Here is a 15,285-nt window from a genome sequence, read left to right on the forward strand (position 1 = left end):
ACCCTCAGTGTAGTCACGCGGGAGTCTTCAAGACCTGCGAAAGACTTCGACACCGCTATTACTGGCGGGTAATGTACAATTTCGTTCGAAAGTTCGTCCGCTCTTGTCATGAGTGCCAACGCCGGAAAGCGCCACCGCACAACTCCGCCGGTGAACTCCAGCCTTTACAATGCCCATCCCGACCCTTTGATCGCGTGGGCATAGATCCCTACGGGCCACTTTCGTTGACTCCTACCGGCAACAGGTGGATAATAGTTGCGGTAGGCCACTTAACCCGTTATGCTGAGACTGCTGATCTACCAAATGCTACAGCGCAAGGAGGTCGCCAATTTCTTACTTCGCCGTTTTCTCCTTCGTCATGGAGGTCCACGTGAACTTTTAAGCGACAGAGGCCGCGCCTTCTTATCGGAAGTCATCGAACAACTGCTTGCTGAATGCGCTATTGTTCATCGTAAATGCACTGCTTATCACCCACAGACTAACGGTACCACGTAACGCTTTAATCGAACTCTTTGTGACATGCTCGCCATGTACGTCTCACCTGATCACTCTAATTGGGACCTAGTTCTTCCGTTTGTCACCTACGCCTACAACACCGCGACTCAGGCCACTACCGGATTCTCACCTTTTTACCTTCTTTACGGCCGTCATCCTTCGCACACAATTGACACCATTCTGCCCTACCGGCCGGACCCATCCGAATGCCTGCCGATCTCGGAAGCTGGCAGACACGCCGAGGAATGCTGCCAGCTGGCCCGCCGATTCACCTCGGATGACCAGAACCGTCAAAAAGCCGTTCACGATGCCCAGAACTCGACTCCCACTTTTCTGCTGGACGCTCTCGTCTGGTTGTTAGTGCCACACCGCAGGCCTAGGCTCGCTTCAAAACTCCTTCCGAAGTACGACGGGCCATACCGCGTTCTCGAGAGAACATCATCCGTTAATTACCTGGTTGAGCCGCTAACGCCGCCGTCGGACATGCGACGTCGTAACCGCGAAGTGGTTCACGTTCAGCGTCTCAAGCCGTACCACCATTCAACCGTCCTTCCAGAAAACTAAGCCGTCAGGATGGCTCCTGTATTTCCACGGGGCCATTGTAAGGAAGATAACAAACGTGCGCACAGAGTCAGCAGCATCGGCAGCATCAAGCGCGCAGGAGAGGCTCGAGCTCGGGAACTGTTCGGTGCATCCTAGAACCGGCGGGCGCTACGAACCCCAATAAATCTCCTTTATAATATATATATATATATATATATATATATATATATATATATATATATATATATAAGCGCGTACATATAGCATCCAACAATGATTAGGAATTATAATGCGCAGTAAAATAAAAGATAACGCCCAGGCCATTCGATAAGGTTTATTTACTTTCTGTGCTACATATAGCGGCGTTGAAGATTACACGTCAATTCTCGCTAAGCTGCATTAAAGGTGAATCATCTTCGTCAAATGACTGAAGGATATTGAAGCTACGTTATCTGTGATCTGGGTTTTATAAAGAACTGGCAGTCTCCCCAACAAGCACAGCTTTCAAATGGCATGTTCATTTGCAACAATGAATAATAATTCCTTCTCCCTGTAAACTGCAATGATTATATCTCGTGTTTAAACAGCGATGAATATTTAATAACTTCGTATAGTGAATTCTAGAATGGAACGAATTGAATATCAAGCACTATTACATGCGTATTCAAAATTTGGAATATACGCACACCCGTAGATACTTCGTCACTATTTGTGACTTCTCTGCTATGATTCTCGGAGTTACTTATGAACTTGCAAGTCTGTCGGACCACCTGATGCAAGTGAAGTTTGATGTTTTTGTTGTTGTTGAACGTCATGATTCTGTACTTACATATTCGTAAAGTCCTTCAAGATAAGTCATGTTCTTTATCCAGTCTGGATATCCAATTTTTGCTCCCATTTTTGTCAACTAAAAGAAAGGAATAGGTTGAAGGCAAGAAGTTTAGGCTCAGCTAAACAAGAAAAGACCGATCGGCGCTGAAATTCCCAAACCCTGTAGCCAAATTCTGTACCCGATAAGACAAAAGCTTACAGTAAGAGTTCCACAATACATGAGAAAATTACGATAGGGCGAGCCAAAGTGTCATATTGCCAACCGTGTCAAATAGTGCAGATGAAGCAAGTTTACCAGTTGAAGGCATACATAAAAAAGTGTCCCTAAGGTAGATGTTCTCATACAGACAACACGAGATCTGCTTTGGATTTTGCACTCTCTCTAGCCCAAATAGATGCTATTAGTGTTACACTTCAACAAGGTTAAGTAAATATCTTGTTAGAATAAACTGCGGACAATAACCAACACTGAAGACTTCACAAAGGCGTAATTGAAACATGCACACACAAATGCGCGCACACACAATGACAGACACACGCCCGCACAAGACGCACATACACAAAAATTAACTCGCAGGAAACCTGATATATCAGAAAAACTATACACTTTGAGCTGATAAACCCATTGCTAGTGGCACGTTTGTCGTCCAACTAGTTCAATGAGCGCATATCTAACAGCCGCCTCAAAACTTGTACTCCTGGGCTTCCCGCTACGTGCGGTGAGCACAATCTTTTCTCCGCACGAGAGACGCTCGAGTGATATGTGTACCATTGCAGACTATTCTGCTCATGCGTTCACAACTTTATATTTATATGGCTCGAAAACCTGAATGTACGTATTGCATTCAAAATCGACACCCAAATACATGTCAAATACGTATAAATAAAACAATATGTGGAATTTAACAAAAATCTTTTAGTTTTATTTCGAATATAAATGGAAATTAAGTAGTGAGCCGGATGCGGGTTCTGCTAATGCCATGTAATTATGTACCCTATCTATATTTTAAATAATTACCATAATTAGACCGCATTACGGGAAAGTAAGAAATAAGTGCATTTTAGTTTATGTAAGAACAATGGGCGTTTTTGCATTTCGCCCCCGTAGAACTGTAGCAACCTCGAAAGGGATTCGATCCCGTGACCTCGTGGTTAGCACAGCTACGCCAAATCCACTAAGAAACCATAACGGTTTTCATTTTATTTACTGAGAAAAAGACGGCAAATCACCTTTTCCTCCGCAGCGCTTCTTGTAGTATCATCCATCCAGTCAACTGTTTGTAGAGTTTTATTAAATACTAACACGAGCCTCTTTGCAAGGTCCTCGACCTAGGAGAAAAATGTCGCTGCATAAATGATGTTTCTTCTATTATGCAATGGCGATGGGGAGTTCTTGAGTATAATCCTAATTGGCGAAAGAAGGACTACCATCCTACTATTGTCGAACGTGACAGAGCACACAGTTTTTCCAAACGCAATTTGAGGTTTACTTCTTCTACTGCTTACTGCTGCTTACTGCTAGAAAAATACAAAAAGCAAGATGCACCCCTTCGAGAGTAAATCTGGAATTGTCTAAGGCTACTTTTCATACTAAAGGAATAATTTGTTTCCTCTTAATCAAATACGAGCAATGTTCCTACTATATATTCAACTGAAGCTGTGTCTCCTACCCTTATTAGAGATACATTGCCGATGGTCTCAAAACTGAAGCAGAAAGGCGGCGTGAATGAACCGTGGATGCTCCGTGCAAATGATGAAAAATACTTATGATGGTTCCCTATTAGAAATACCCTTGTAAAGCACAATTCGAAGCAGCACAATTTCATTGTAAAAAAATAAATTGCGGGGTTTTACGTGCTAAAACCACCTTCTAATTATGAGGCACGCCGTAGTGGAGGACTCGGGGAACTTCAACCACCTGGGTTTTTTAACGTGCACCTAAATCTAAGTACACGGGTGTTTGCGCATTTCGCCCCCATCGAAATGCGGCCGCCGTGGCCGGGATTCCATCACGCGACCTCGTGCTCAGCAGCCCAACACCATAGCCACTGAGCAACCACGGCGGATACGGCTTCAATTTGTGGCATGTTATATATAGGTACGGTGACGTTGTTGCTTAACAGCGACCACTGGCTGTCAAGGTCCGACTATTCTTAAGGCCACATTAACCACTCCTAGTCAGGCATCTTAAGAGCGACACGATTTGCTTTAAATGGGAGCTCCAAATCCTGTACCATAACGTTTCTTGATGACTAGCATGAAACCATTCTTTTGCCTCAGTTTGCACACGCTTGAATGTGCTTACCCTACTGAAGAGAAATGTCCGTATTAGCTCACGATTTCCAGACAGTTGCAGAGACCTACCGATGTAAAGTGGTTTATACGCAATAACATATTAGAGTAAAATGACTAGGCTAGATAGCGTCTCGGGTACCGATAGTACGAGCGTGAATCAGAAAGTGTTTGTCCTCATTTTTTAGCCAAATTGCGGCTTTAAATTCAAAGTCAACATATTCCTTTCCAGTGGTGGAGTTTTCTTGACCCGGCCCGGTGCCTTAGCTGCAGATAGCTTCACTGCACGGCGCTGCTTTCATATTGAAGATCGCAGTTGTGCTTCACACGTCTACGGCGTACGAGCAACGAAGTTTGCTTCGTTTTCCATGGAGCAAGGGTCGAACGCCCACAGACATTGACAGGAGAATGCAGCCCACGTATAGGAAAAGGTGTCTCGCAGTGAGAAGTGTGAGGTGAGGGTGTTCTGAGTTCGCAAAAGGGCCGTGATGACTTGCATAACAATGAGCGTTCGGGTAGGCCGCGGGCGTCGCTGGCTGACAACTGGGAGAGTCTGGACCACCCACCGTACGGTCTGGACCTCGCCCCAAGTGATTTGCACGTTTTCGGTCCGCTGAAGAAGTTCCTGGCAGGACAGCTATACATGTGCGACGATGAAGCCAAAACGGCAGTCCGACGGTGTTTCCACAGTCAGCTGGACGAATTCTACCGCAGCGGATTCTCAAATTTAGTGCTGCGATGGGGCAAATTGTCTGAAGCAATGTGGGCACTATGTGTAAAAATAGTGTAAGGTACGTAGAATAGTACGTGTATTTGTAATGGCCTGTATCAGCCTTGTTTCGGCTAATAAAAAGTAGACGCAAAGTCTTTCCGATTCACCATCGTGTATTGTGATTGGGCGACACATCGGTGAAATGTGTAACAGTATAACAAGATGGCCGTAGAGACATGCGAGGAACTTTTGCAGATTGTCTCGTTTCACGACTTCATGGAAGCCATTTGTAAATATTTGTATGGCTCTAGGACATAAAATAGAACAATCCTTGTATGTTGCGGCTGTTGACATTTTCGTGTGGAATTCCACAGACGATATTCGTTTGTGTTTACCATATTGGGTGGTAGTGGACGCCCGCTAGGAAGCTTAGTTTAACTTTTAAGTACGACAATACAAAGGGCTACGGGAAGTGACAACTCCTATCAATAATTACGCTGGGCGTTACCTCTCTCTTAGCTTCCTCGCTAAACTTGTGCTGCACGTAGAGGTTGCCGATGATCTCTGGCATCGAACCCTTCACGGAACCGATGCACCGTTCCCACCTTGGCTTTTGAACGCTAACTCCGGCTTTAACTTTCACTAGCTCGAAGGTAGCATTCCTGAATTCTTTCGATGCAGCCGCCGCCCACCTGAGCATAGCTTTCAGCCCAGCGTAGTTGTACAACATGTTCCTGTAAAGAAGAACGGATCGTTATAGATGTTCTGTCAGTGCATGTAATTTACATTTCTGTGTCTCTTATTCAACCGCGCGAAGCGTCATAAAGACTGCATATATCTAGCACAGAAAAATCTACATAGCTTTAGTTTTGGGATGAGAAGTGTACGGGCACTCTAGGCTCATTGGCGCGGCCACCATGCCGTCTCAAGTAGCCTTTGCCCGTGCATCCGAGCGCGTACATGGCCGGTGCGCCTTGTGTTGACCAAGGGATCTGCCAGAGAGCGTTAGAACTTAAAGGCGACCATGCGACGGCAAGTCGAGAAGCTTGGTGACGATGTATGTGGCCTTCCTGCGCACCCAGTGTTGGCGATCGCGTGATCTGGAGAGTTTGGGAAGTGCGGCACAGTTAAAAAGGGAAGCGAGCAGAGCGCCGGAGTGATGCACTCAGTATTTTAAAGCTATCGCTTTGGAAATACCAAGCGCCGTTCTTTTGACAAAAGACTTGTCATATGAGTTGACAACAAATCAGGGCATTGTAGGTGGTGTACGGTCTTTCAGAGTTCTTATTCAAGTGATAATAGTGCGAATTGAGCAAATAGTTTGCGAAGATTAATATTGTACGCTAATTTTGCGTACGCAAATTTCGCTGTGCTTTTCTCACTATGTTCGTCGGAAGCCACAATTTACAAACTATGTAATTAGTGCACCTGACGCTGAGTCTCTTTGGATTAGTTTTAGTGTTTGTTTCCATGCCGGATATTTGCTGTAAAGCCAAACTAGCATTCCGCATAAATTATAACAGGCTGTTCACTTTAACTTATTGTATGAAAAGCGGATTCGTAAGAAAAAATAGTGCTTGAGTAAAAATTATTTACCCCAATATAGTCAGAACGGGTTTCTGGAATACACGTTGAACTTTATGAAGTTAAGCCTTCCTGTTACCGAAAAGAAAAGCTGTGAATTTCAGCGATAATAGACACCATTCTGTGAATATAGGGTGAATGCTACTAATAAAATTTTTAACAGGACCGAATTTTAACGCGACCTAAATGTAAACACGTTAGGGTCATCTTTACTTACGGGTCGGCACATTGTAGAAAGTTGTTTAATTTAGTATAATAATCCAATGCATAGAGTTCAATAGTCTCGTTGTCGGCTAGCGTCAGGTTTACCTCATTGAAGAGTTTCTTGAGCAAAACGCGTATGGGTATCTGAAAAGAAAACGGAACAGTGTTGCCACAACTTTGCGATCCTGAAGTGCCGTGTTTTGTGGATCCGATGACCACACATGCAACCCTTGAGAATTGTCGGAAGTGTTCGCTAAAACACCCTGTATGTGCTCGTAAACACAAGCTGTATATTACTAAAGTCTGTTGGCCAAATGAACGAAAATACTGAACAGGTAGCGCCGATGTCGTAGGATTTATCTACCTTGTCTTGGCCTTTCTGTAGGTAAGTGGGATTTTTTTAATGAAAGTCGAGATTTCTGCTTGTTTTTTTTTGTAGTTTTCACTTGGCGCAGTAGTATCCCTCTTGATGGTGTCTTAAAATAAGATTGGAAGATTGTTAAAAAAGAATGCTTACGTAAGTGAAATTGTTATGGAGTTCTTCCATGGTGGTTCTACGGTAAATTTTCGTGAGGTCTCGCCTTTCTTCGGGAGGTGCAGTCAGCTGGAAAAGAAAGGTTTGAGCTGAAGCTGAGTGATCATAGCAAACCTTCGCAATGTCAAGGCTATACCTCTATTTTAACACTAAGAAAACGCTTAATAAAATATACTCAAACGTCTAATTATTCAAAACGCGGAAGATAAAAAAGAATTGCTTGTGCCGTAGTTTCCTTACGCATGAGGATCGTAAGACGTTTCAGTAAAACTTCATTTGGGCCTAGTTGGTACATAATTCTGAACTTAACGTTACAGCGCAAACACCTAAGACGAACCACGAAAGGAAGACACGACACACACTGACGCTGCGTGTGTCGTGTCTTCCTTTTGTGGTTCGTCTTAGGTGTTTGCGCTGTAACGTTAAGTTCAGGATTGTAAGACGGAACGGCGAAGGGATCAACTGAGCGGGGCATTCTCGGCTTACCGGTACATGACGATTTGAGCTTGGCGTATGGAAGGGGCGTTTTAAGAACTGGGACTTTTTGAAAGACCGAGATAGACAAGCACAATGCTGTCGACCAATTTTTATTTCCTCCTGAGGCCAATAAATTTCGAGAGCACAGTAAGTATACAGCGAATTGCAATTAACAAAGACACGCAATATCACGCTGTTGTTTCTGCCCCACGTTTTGTGCAAGTCATCTTCATTGCGGTGCAGCGGAAACAAAGGCACGCTGACACAAGTCCGTATTTTGTCATGGCAAGTGTTTTGAAAATCCCGCGTTGCTCGTCCGTAGCTGTTCAACATTTTGGATTCAGTAAACATGACAGTGAAGTTTATTGTAGTTTCCGGACAGACGGCTGCCAATGGAAGCGCGAGCTCGTGCAAACTATTGAAACTCTCCAGCACACTCTCTGAAGGTTTCGTATAGCAGGAACCTGTAGAATTCTCTTGGTTTTGTCAACAAAACTATTCCGCCAGTACACGTGCTCCATACGTTTACAAGAGCCTCACAGCGTGCTCGATTAATCTTATTAAGCGTAGTGACACACACCATTGATGAGGTTGCTGGCTTTGAAAGAAATTACTCAGTGATTAAGCATTCTTCCCAAGTCAGTAAGAACTTTATCGTGTATTTGCTTTAGGGTTTAAACAACATAATCGCGCGTGGTTGTGTTGGTTCTACCAGCAGAACACTTCAGCAGGTGTGCTAATTTATCTCTAGTTCATCGAAACGTGCTGGATAGAGGTTTCTTATGACGGTAATCCAGCAGAAAAGCGCAAGAAAGCAAACTATGAGCGGAGTTGTATTCAGTACACAAGTTCTGACAGGCATCACGAGGAAAGCGAACTGCAAGTTTTTGAAGCATTTGACGTCCGGAAAGTCCAGACAATTATCTACGCATGCCTTTGATGTAGCTTCTCCGCAATAAACTAGACTATTCACTCAGCAGGTGACAGCGCCTTCGTCGCGGCGATGTGTACGGGTGTCGGAATAATCCAACCTTTTAAATAGTGCTCTAATTAATTAGCCCATTGAATACGAAGTATTCGTTAATACAAGTATTTTCTCAATAGTTTCTGAATCTTCCAAAATGTCAGCCATGTACAATCAAGCGTAAAACTAGAGCAAAACTGCAATAACTTCCGGGATGCCGCAGATTCCGCGGATGCCGCATCAGGGATGCCGCAGGATATATATAACACGAAAAGTATCGTAATGGGGCCCCCTACGTCATTCAGACAAGTAGACCGGTAAACTGCTTTCTTGCTTCTACGGATGTATTTGTGCTTTTAATACGCAACGCTTTTAACGTATGCTGTAATAAGGTCACCTTGCTAATGCTCTGAATACACTGTGACGTGAAGGTTGTTTTTAGCAATGGATAAAACTGCTGTTTATTCGGAAAACATTAAAACAGGATTTGATACTCGATTAGATTTTGGCACTATTCGATACGTGTATAATTTGAATTACAAACCTACTATACCTACACACCTCTTAACATCGTAGGCTCGTTGCCGCAAGGGGCCCGTGAGCAGCGTGCCACCATGTACCCAGCCCCCAAGTCTCGGATGTGCACGGCTTAGCCGTGTCTGGGAAAAAGGCGAATCCTCGTGGCTGAGCAGAAGCCGAGGGTGTGGACCTATAAGGCCCATCGACTGGAGCAACACTCTCCTTTGGCTCCCGCTACCCATAGACGGTTCAACCGAATTTACCCTCTCGGGGAAAGCAGCCAGTTGCATTTCCTATACCCCGCTCCACACTTATCTTTCCTATCGACTCTCGGCCACCTGTTCTGTCATTTCATCCCTTCCTATTTCCTTCTTTTGTATGCCTCTAGGGTTAACCCTGTGCGTGTTGGTCAACCTTGGCCCTTACGCATAGAGTTATAGTGGCCGCGTATGGTTAGTGTATTCGACACATTCGATCGATGCGGTCCGTGGTCGGTGACCAGCTCAGCTACCGAATAACAAATCAAATCTTATGGCTAACGTGACAACTCCCTCTGATCGGCCCCTGAGAAAAGGTTGGTCCGAAGTTAAGCAAGAATTATCACAAAAGTCCGCGGAAGATTTTCCCAGGTTTGGGGATATCTTCCTCAAATACAAAAAACGGTTTTAACAGGGACATACGCACAAAAGGTCTATTCAATGCGCGATCACCCCTCTAAAGCCATCGTTGAAAATAAACAGCTGACTATTCTTTTCAGGAACAAGTCAACATGCACACCCACAATAGGAATAAGGGCAGCATAAATAGCTGAAGCACGCCCATTTGATCTTTCTATAAACACCATTTTCCCCACAAAAACGACATTAAACCCTCTGTTAAAAAGCCAGTCTAATTTACCATCCTACTGGCCAAATAGTATGAGAAGGCTACTCATCATGAGTTGCTGAAAAATGTGTTTTTAGAAATTGAAGAACAATATACTGGCTTTGCAGGTTTCTACACAGATGCTTCCAAAAGACCTGACCGCGTTGGTGCAGCTGCTGTGCAAAAAGATTCACCCGGTCATGTCATTAAAATTATGCCGAAGCAAGTGTATAATTCGCTGAATTATATGACATACTAATGGCGCTAGAATAAATTAGTAACGGAAACAACAAAAATGCGCTAATCTATAGTGACTAGATAACTGCTCCGTGTGCAATTACCTTGAAACAAAGAACTAAAAACCCTCTCTCAATGTATGTCCTCCAACAACTTCATAAACTTGCAATACGAGGGTACAGCGTGCATTTTTGTTCGGTTCCAAGCCATGTTGGAATTACAGGGAACGAGCTTACCGACTCCACAGCATGGAGCGCAACCGCGAATAATGCCTGTAAAATGTTGCAAATTCCCTGCCAGGACTACAAAGTAACAAACGAGTATTGAGGTACAAATGGCAGGTTGAATGGAACCGCGAACAAAATAGTAAATTGCACCTGATTAAACGAAATATAAAAGAATGGAAGATCGCCATCATAAAACCGAGTTTACGAAATGATTCAGTGAAGATTACAAATCGGACACGCCCACCTAGCTAATAATTACTTGCTTTTGGGAGTAGAACCACCTGAATGCGTGCATAGTAGTGGCCCGCTCTCAGTGATGCGTATTCTTATAACATGTCCGTTATATGAAACGCACTCATTCAAAAAAATGCATAGCACATACCATTTTATCCTACTCGCCTATTACGAAATGACCCCATTTTCCAATTCGACTACGTAATGAATTATTTAAACACTACTGGAATTTTATAGAGTAAATATATTTTTTTCAGTTATATATACTCCCTACAAAGGGTACTCTAGCACCGACAGGAGGAGGGCGCCGAAGCCAAGCTCGGTGGGAGGAAGCTCTCCGATCTCTTGCCCGTGACAGAACCCAGCGCTTAGTTTCCTTTTAAATCTAGTTTTTTTTTACTGGAAATATTTATTCCCGAATTATGCTATAATAAGATTCTTTTTACGCAACCTAGCTATAATAAATGGGTCATTACTATTGCTTTTTATTACAGCCTTTCCTGATTCCATGGCGTTTAATTAGTATTAAAGAGAAATAAGGCGTGTTTTGGTGATATTTGGCCTTAATTTTCCTCACCCCATTAAACTCCTAACTAAAAATTGTAGGTTCTTTGTTTTTCATCGAATAATTCTGCTCTCGATACATGTTGACGTAGAGATGGAATAAACTTTAGTCACCGCTGTACTTGTTGATTCGTCAGGTGCAAATTCTTAAAGCCCATTCTCCTAACTTATGTGCAGTATATTTGTGGTCGTTTTGTGAATGAATTACCGAAGTGACTGTAGTTGGTGCACATTAGTGTCGCTTTACAACTTGCAATGCAGCTGATGACTGGAAACAGTGAAAATGAATACATGCACTCTGCTGAACTAATTTATTACTTGTGAATCCCTGAGGCGTTGAAAGAACCGTATATTCGTAGGCTGAGCGCCCGTACTGTACAATAAAATGCAATATGGCCACACATAAAATTTGGAGGTGGTGACTACGATATGTGGCAGTTTCTTTCTCTCGAGCCCATTGTAGTTGACGCACGCGTAGATGATGGAACTGGTTTTCTACTCATTCGTAATGAACCGCTACCTTCATTTTGATAATTACTGGAAGTGATGTGCCACCATTCTTGTGCAAATATTATGGAAAGATGAATTTGAAGCGCTCATTTTTGGTGTATATTCGCAGGCATGCAATTGTTACTCAGCTTATTTGAACAAGGCACATTACAGAGCAGGTACTCTTGCACTGTAGGTTGCATAGAAATCGCACCCGAATAGGTTGGAAGCCGATTAAACGTCTAGTGGAAATTATGAAATGCACTCTATTCCGTGTGGCAGGCGGGGGGGGGGGGGGGGGGTGTTGAGAATGGGATGTAAATTGATTGGAGTGGATAATGTATGCGGACAACAATTTCTACAAAATGCGGTGTGTAATTGATTGTAAGAGACAAGCAGAAATGAGAACGTTTAATCGACGTCAACTAGAGCGTAAATCGCCTTACAACTTCATTCACAGCGACTTTAGGCAGGCTGTGCACTTTACTCTGCCGCTCATAAAAGTCCGTTTGAATCTTAATTTCTTGGGGCGAGGCATCGCAATGAGAAGGCGAGTAGCGAACTTGCGCGGGTCTCGTTTCATAACGCTTCTCTGGTGTAATGAAATTTCCTGGCGCGCTGGACATGTAGCTCTCCTACAGGTGTTGAAGGTGGGCTCGCTGCGCCCGGCACTCTATCACGTCAACTTTCGCGGGACGGCAATAAGAGGAGCGTATTTATTCCAGCAAGTGGGAAATGTTTTGAGCTCGCATGTGATGACAACGTAATATTGCCCTTTGAATTGACTCAAGGTGCTTGCGATTTTCTTTTTTTGCTTGCTTAAATGGTCTCTGGTAGTACGTTGTCAGCCATGCTCGATTGTCATCTTTCAGGTGTGTGAATGCTGTTTTCTGCAGAGCGTTGCTCGAAATTCTTTATTCCGCTTTTGCTTATAGAACTGCGCTTGAAAGTTGCTACAAATACCATACCCTGTGAAACGCAATGAGCAACACATAAGTTTGGAGGCATTAACTGGACTTGAGCAAAGTTTTATCACAGTAGTGAAAGTATGCTTACATTGGCTAGCTGTCCTTCAAAAGCCAGAAGCTGTTCGGAAAGCTCGGTGATGTTGTCGTCGCTAAGGTTAGGCTTCATGAACTTCATCGTGACTTGAATGACGGTCTTGTAAGCAGCGATCATTGGTCTGCTGTAAATCGTAGTTTGATTGATCAGCTGATTTCTCCCCACCCAGGAGAAACCTATCTGGTCAAGCTGAAACACCAAACATTTTAATCAAGAAGCGTGCTGTGTAGAGTTTAATAAGACAGTAGTGTACTCGATTTTTGAAATTCTACTTAATACAAGCTCTAAAGCGTAAGATACTAGATATCTGAACAGCAATAACTAAACATTTGAATTCAGCGAGTATACGTAAAACCTCGAAAATTATTATGATTTTCAAACATTTTTTGCACACGCACACGTCCATGGACCAGCAATCAACATGGGCTATTATTGCCTAACAATCGTTATTGGTCCCTTTTGACGGCTTGTTGTTTCCTTTACGTTCTTTGACCATGGTTGTGGGTACGACGTTGCTAGTTCTATTACTCCCCTCCTGAGTTGCGGCTATGGGGCATTTGTCCAATATATTGGACATCAAATACTCCGCCACTACCCAGGCCACAGCATGTTTCAGCCGTAAAACCGAATTGTCCAATATTTTAGGCACCTACTAGTGCCACCTATGAAGTTTTGTTGAAAATGCATTAGTAGTTTGGCCACCAGGGGTGTTTGCAATGGCGGCATTCAGCAGCACGGCTTTCTACGGCCACCGCCGTAAAAGTAAGTTTTCATTCTCATACTTTATCGCTCGTTCTTTTTCTGTGATGAAATTTTGATTTATAAGCAGATTTTGCACTTTTGAAGCCCTTTTTAATATTACATTTCCCGTTTGCTACTGCATACCCACTACCCCAAAAATTACCGGGTAGAGTTCCAGTGTCCAATATATTGGACATCATACTGTGCTAAAACAGCTGATAATTGTGAAATACTAAAATTCACTTTTTGTCTCTGTAACGTCAACATCAGTTTCTGTAGAGCTCACAAAAATCTGTGAACCTTAATACACCTCGGAACACAGTAGGTCATACTGCGTTTTAAAGTCGTACGGCATATCGACGAAACGCGCGACGAATGGTTATTACCACTGGTGTTGAATATGTGTAGCAGGAGAAGACTGCTTTAGTTCCATTTTTCTCTCAACAGGCTGTTCAAATGTCGCCTATTCATTAGACAAACCGGACCCCGCAAAAGGGTAGGCCACTGAGGGTTCATCAGCTGTCCCCCCTGACACCGCTGCTTTGCCAAATGTTACTGAAGTTTGCGTATGCGCTGTAGAAGCATAAAAGTAATGATTCTTTTTTGCCAATATCGATGTACCTGAATAACGTGACTGCTAAGCTCACGGATATCTCTTGAAACACCAACGCTAAGGATGGATGACATTCCAGTTTTGATGATCACGTCCGTGATATTACTTGACTCCTCGCTGATATTTGCGTCCTGGCCAATTCTCGGCCAGTCGCGAAGTCCTGAAGAGTTCAGCATTTCGAACATCACATCTTGTCGATCGTCAAGATCTGGTACAGCTGGAAAGAGAAAGATACATACGTGGCGATAATTAATTCAATCTCTCAAACTTCATTTTATAAGTGCAACGACATACGCGCATTGTAATTTTAGGCCGCAATGCTGTAGGTTGGTAGTGTAATTCTGCACATTTTTCCATACATAACCTGGCTGAGTGGCTAAAACGCAATAACTGGACGGCATGGCTCACAGCGCTTTCTGCGCCACCGTTGAGCACTGGGCAAGTGCTGGGGACCCAATTGCAGTCGCAATGCATAACAAGAATACGTTCGCTGTAATTGATTACCAAAATGCATGAGCTCGGTGTGTACCAAATGCCCACCGGTGACGCAAGAAGCGGTGGTAACCATGTGCTCCGAGTGTCTCGTTTGAGTCACTGAACACTGTTCAAGATATGTATCCACATGCTAGCAGAACAGTTGCGAATTTTGTTTATAAACATTCATGATGAACCTGCTCATTGCGGCTTATCAAGTTCTTGTCGGACCCATGAGGTTCCTTGCAACTTCGCGGCTTAGTCCTTGTGCGGGCTCATTTACGTGTTTGAGATGGGTCAAACATTGTAAACGTGGAAACTGATAAAATTTCTGGAAGCTTTTAATCGCGTTGAGCGATAGAGTACCATACAAAGAAATAGTGCTCCTTTAAGCAGGTAAATGCCATTACCTACTCAAAAACAGCGTGAAACGCATTTCAAGGAAAGCTCATGCTGGGTTAGTGACATCGATCGAGCTCGAGATAATTCATGTGGGCAATGTAAAGAAATGCGAAAGACAGGACTTTCCTTTTAGAGGATGAACTGAAGATTGTGAAGGCGCTCTGCAGAAGAAGCCTGATATGTCAGCTGTTCAAAATCAAGCTTCAATGTATTGAATTATAC

The 15,285-nt window shown here is 43.5% G+C and overlaps 1 protein-coding gene across 1 annotated transcript in view; it reads right to left on the reverse strand.

Annotated features, from left to right (window-relative positions):
* LOC126539164 (neprilysin-1-like) overlaps positions 1–15,285 on the reverse strand; it is a 57,545-nt gene that overhangs the window by 27,460 nt on the left and 14,800 nt on the right. Inside the window, exons 6-12 of the mRNA XM_050185913.3 lie at positions 14,196–14,404; positions 12,828–13,022; positions 7,179–7,265; positions 6,675–6,805; positions 5,382–5,607; positions 3,100–3,198; positions 1,868–1,945 (exon numbers count right to left, since the gene is read on the reverse strand). Coding sequence (XP_050041870.1) covers positions 1,868–1,945; positions 3,100–3,198; positions 5,382–5,607; positions 6,675–6,805; positions 7,179–7,265; positions 12,828–13,022; positions 14,196–14,404 — 1,025 coding nt within the window. The remainder of the gene's footprint in view (positions 1–1,867; positions 1,946–3,099; positions 3,199–5,381; positions 5,608–6,674; positions 6,806–7,178; positions 7,266–12,827; positions 13,023–14,195; positions 14,405–15,285) is intronic.

Source organism: Dermacentor andersoni, chromosome 11 (genome assembly GCF_023375885.2).
Source record: "Dermacentor andersoni chromosome 11, qqDerAnde1_hic_scaffold, whole genome shotgun sequence".
Classification (NCBI taxonomy): Eukaryota; Metazoa; Arthropoda; class Arachnida; order Ixodida; family Ixodidae; genus Dermacentor; species Dermacentor andersoni.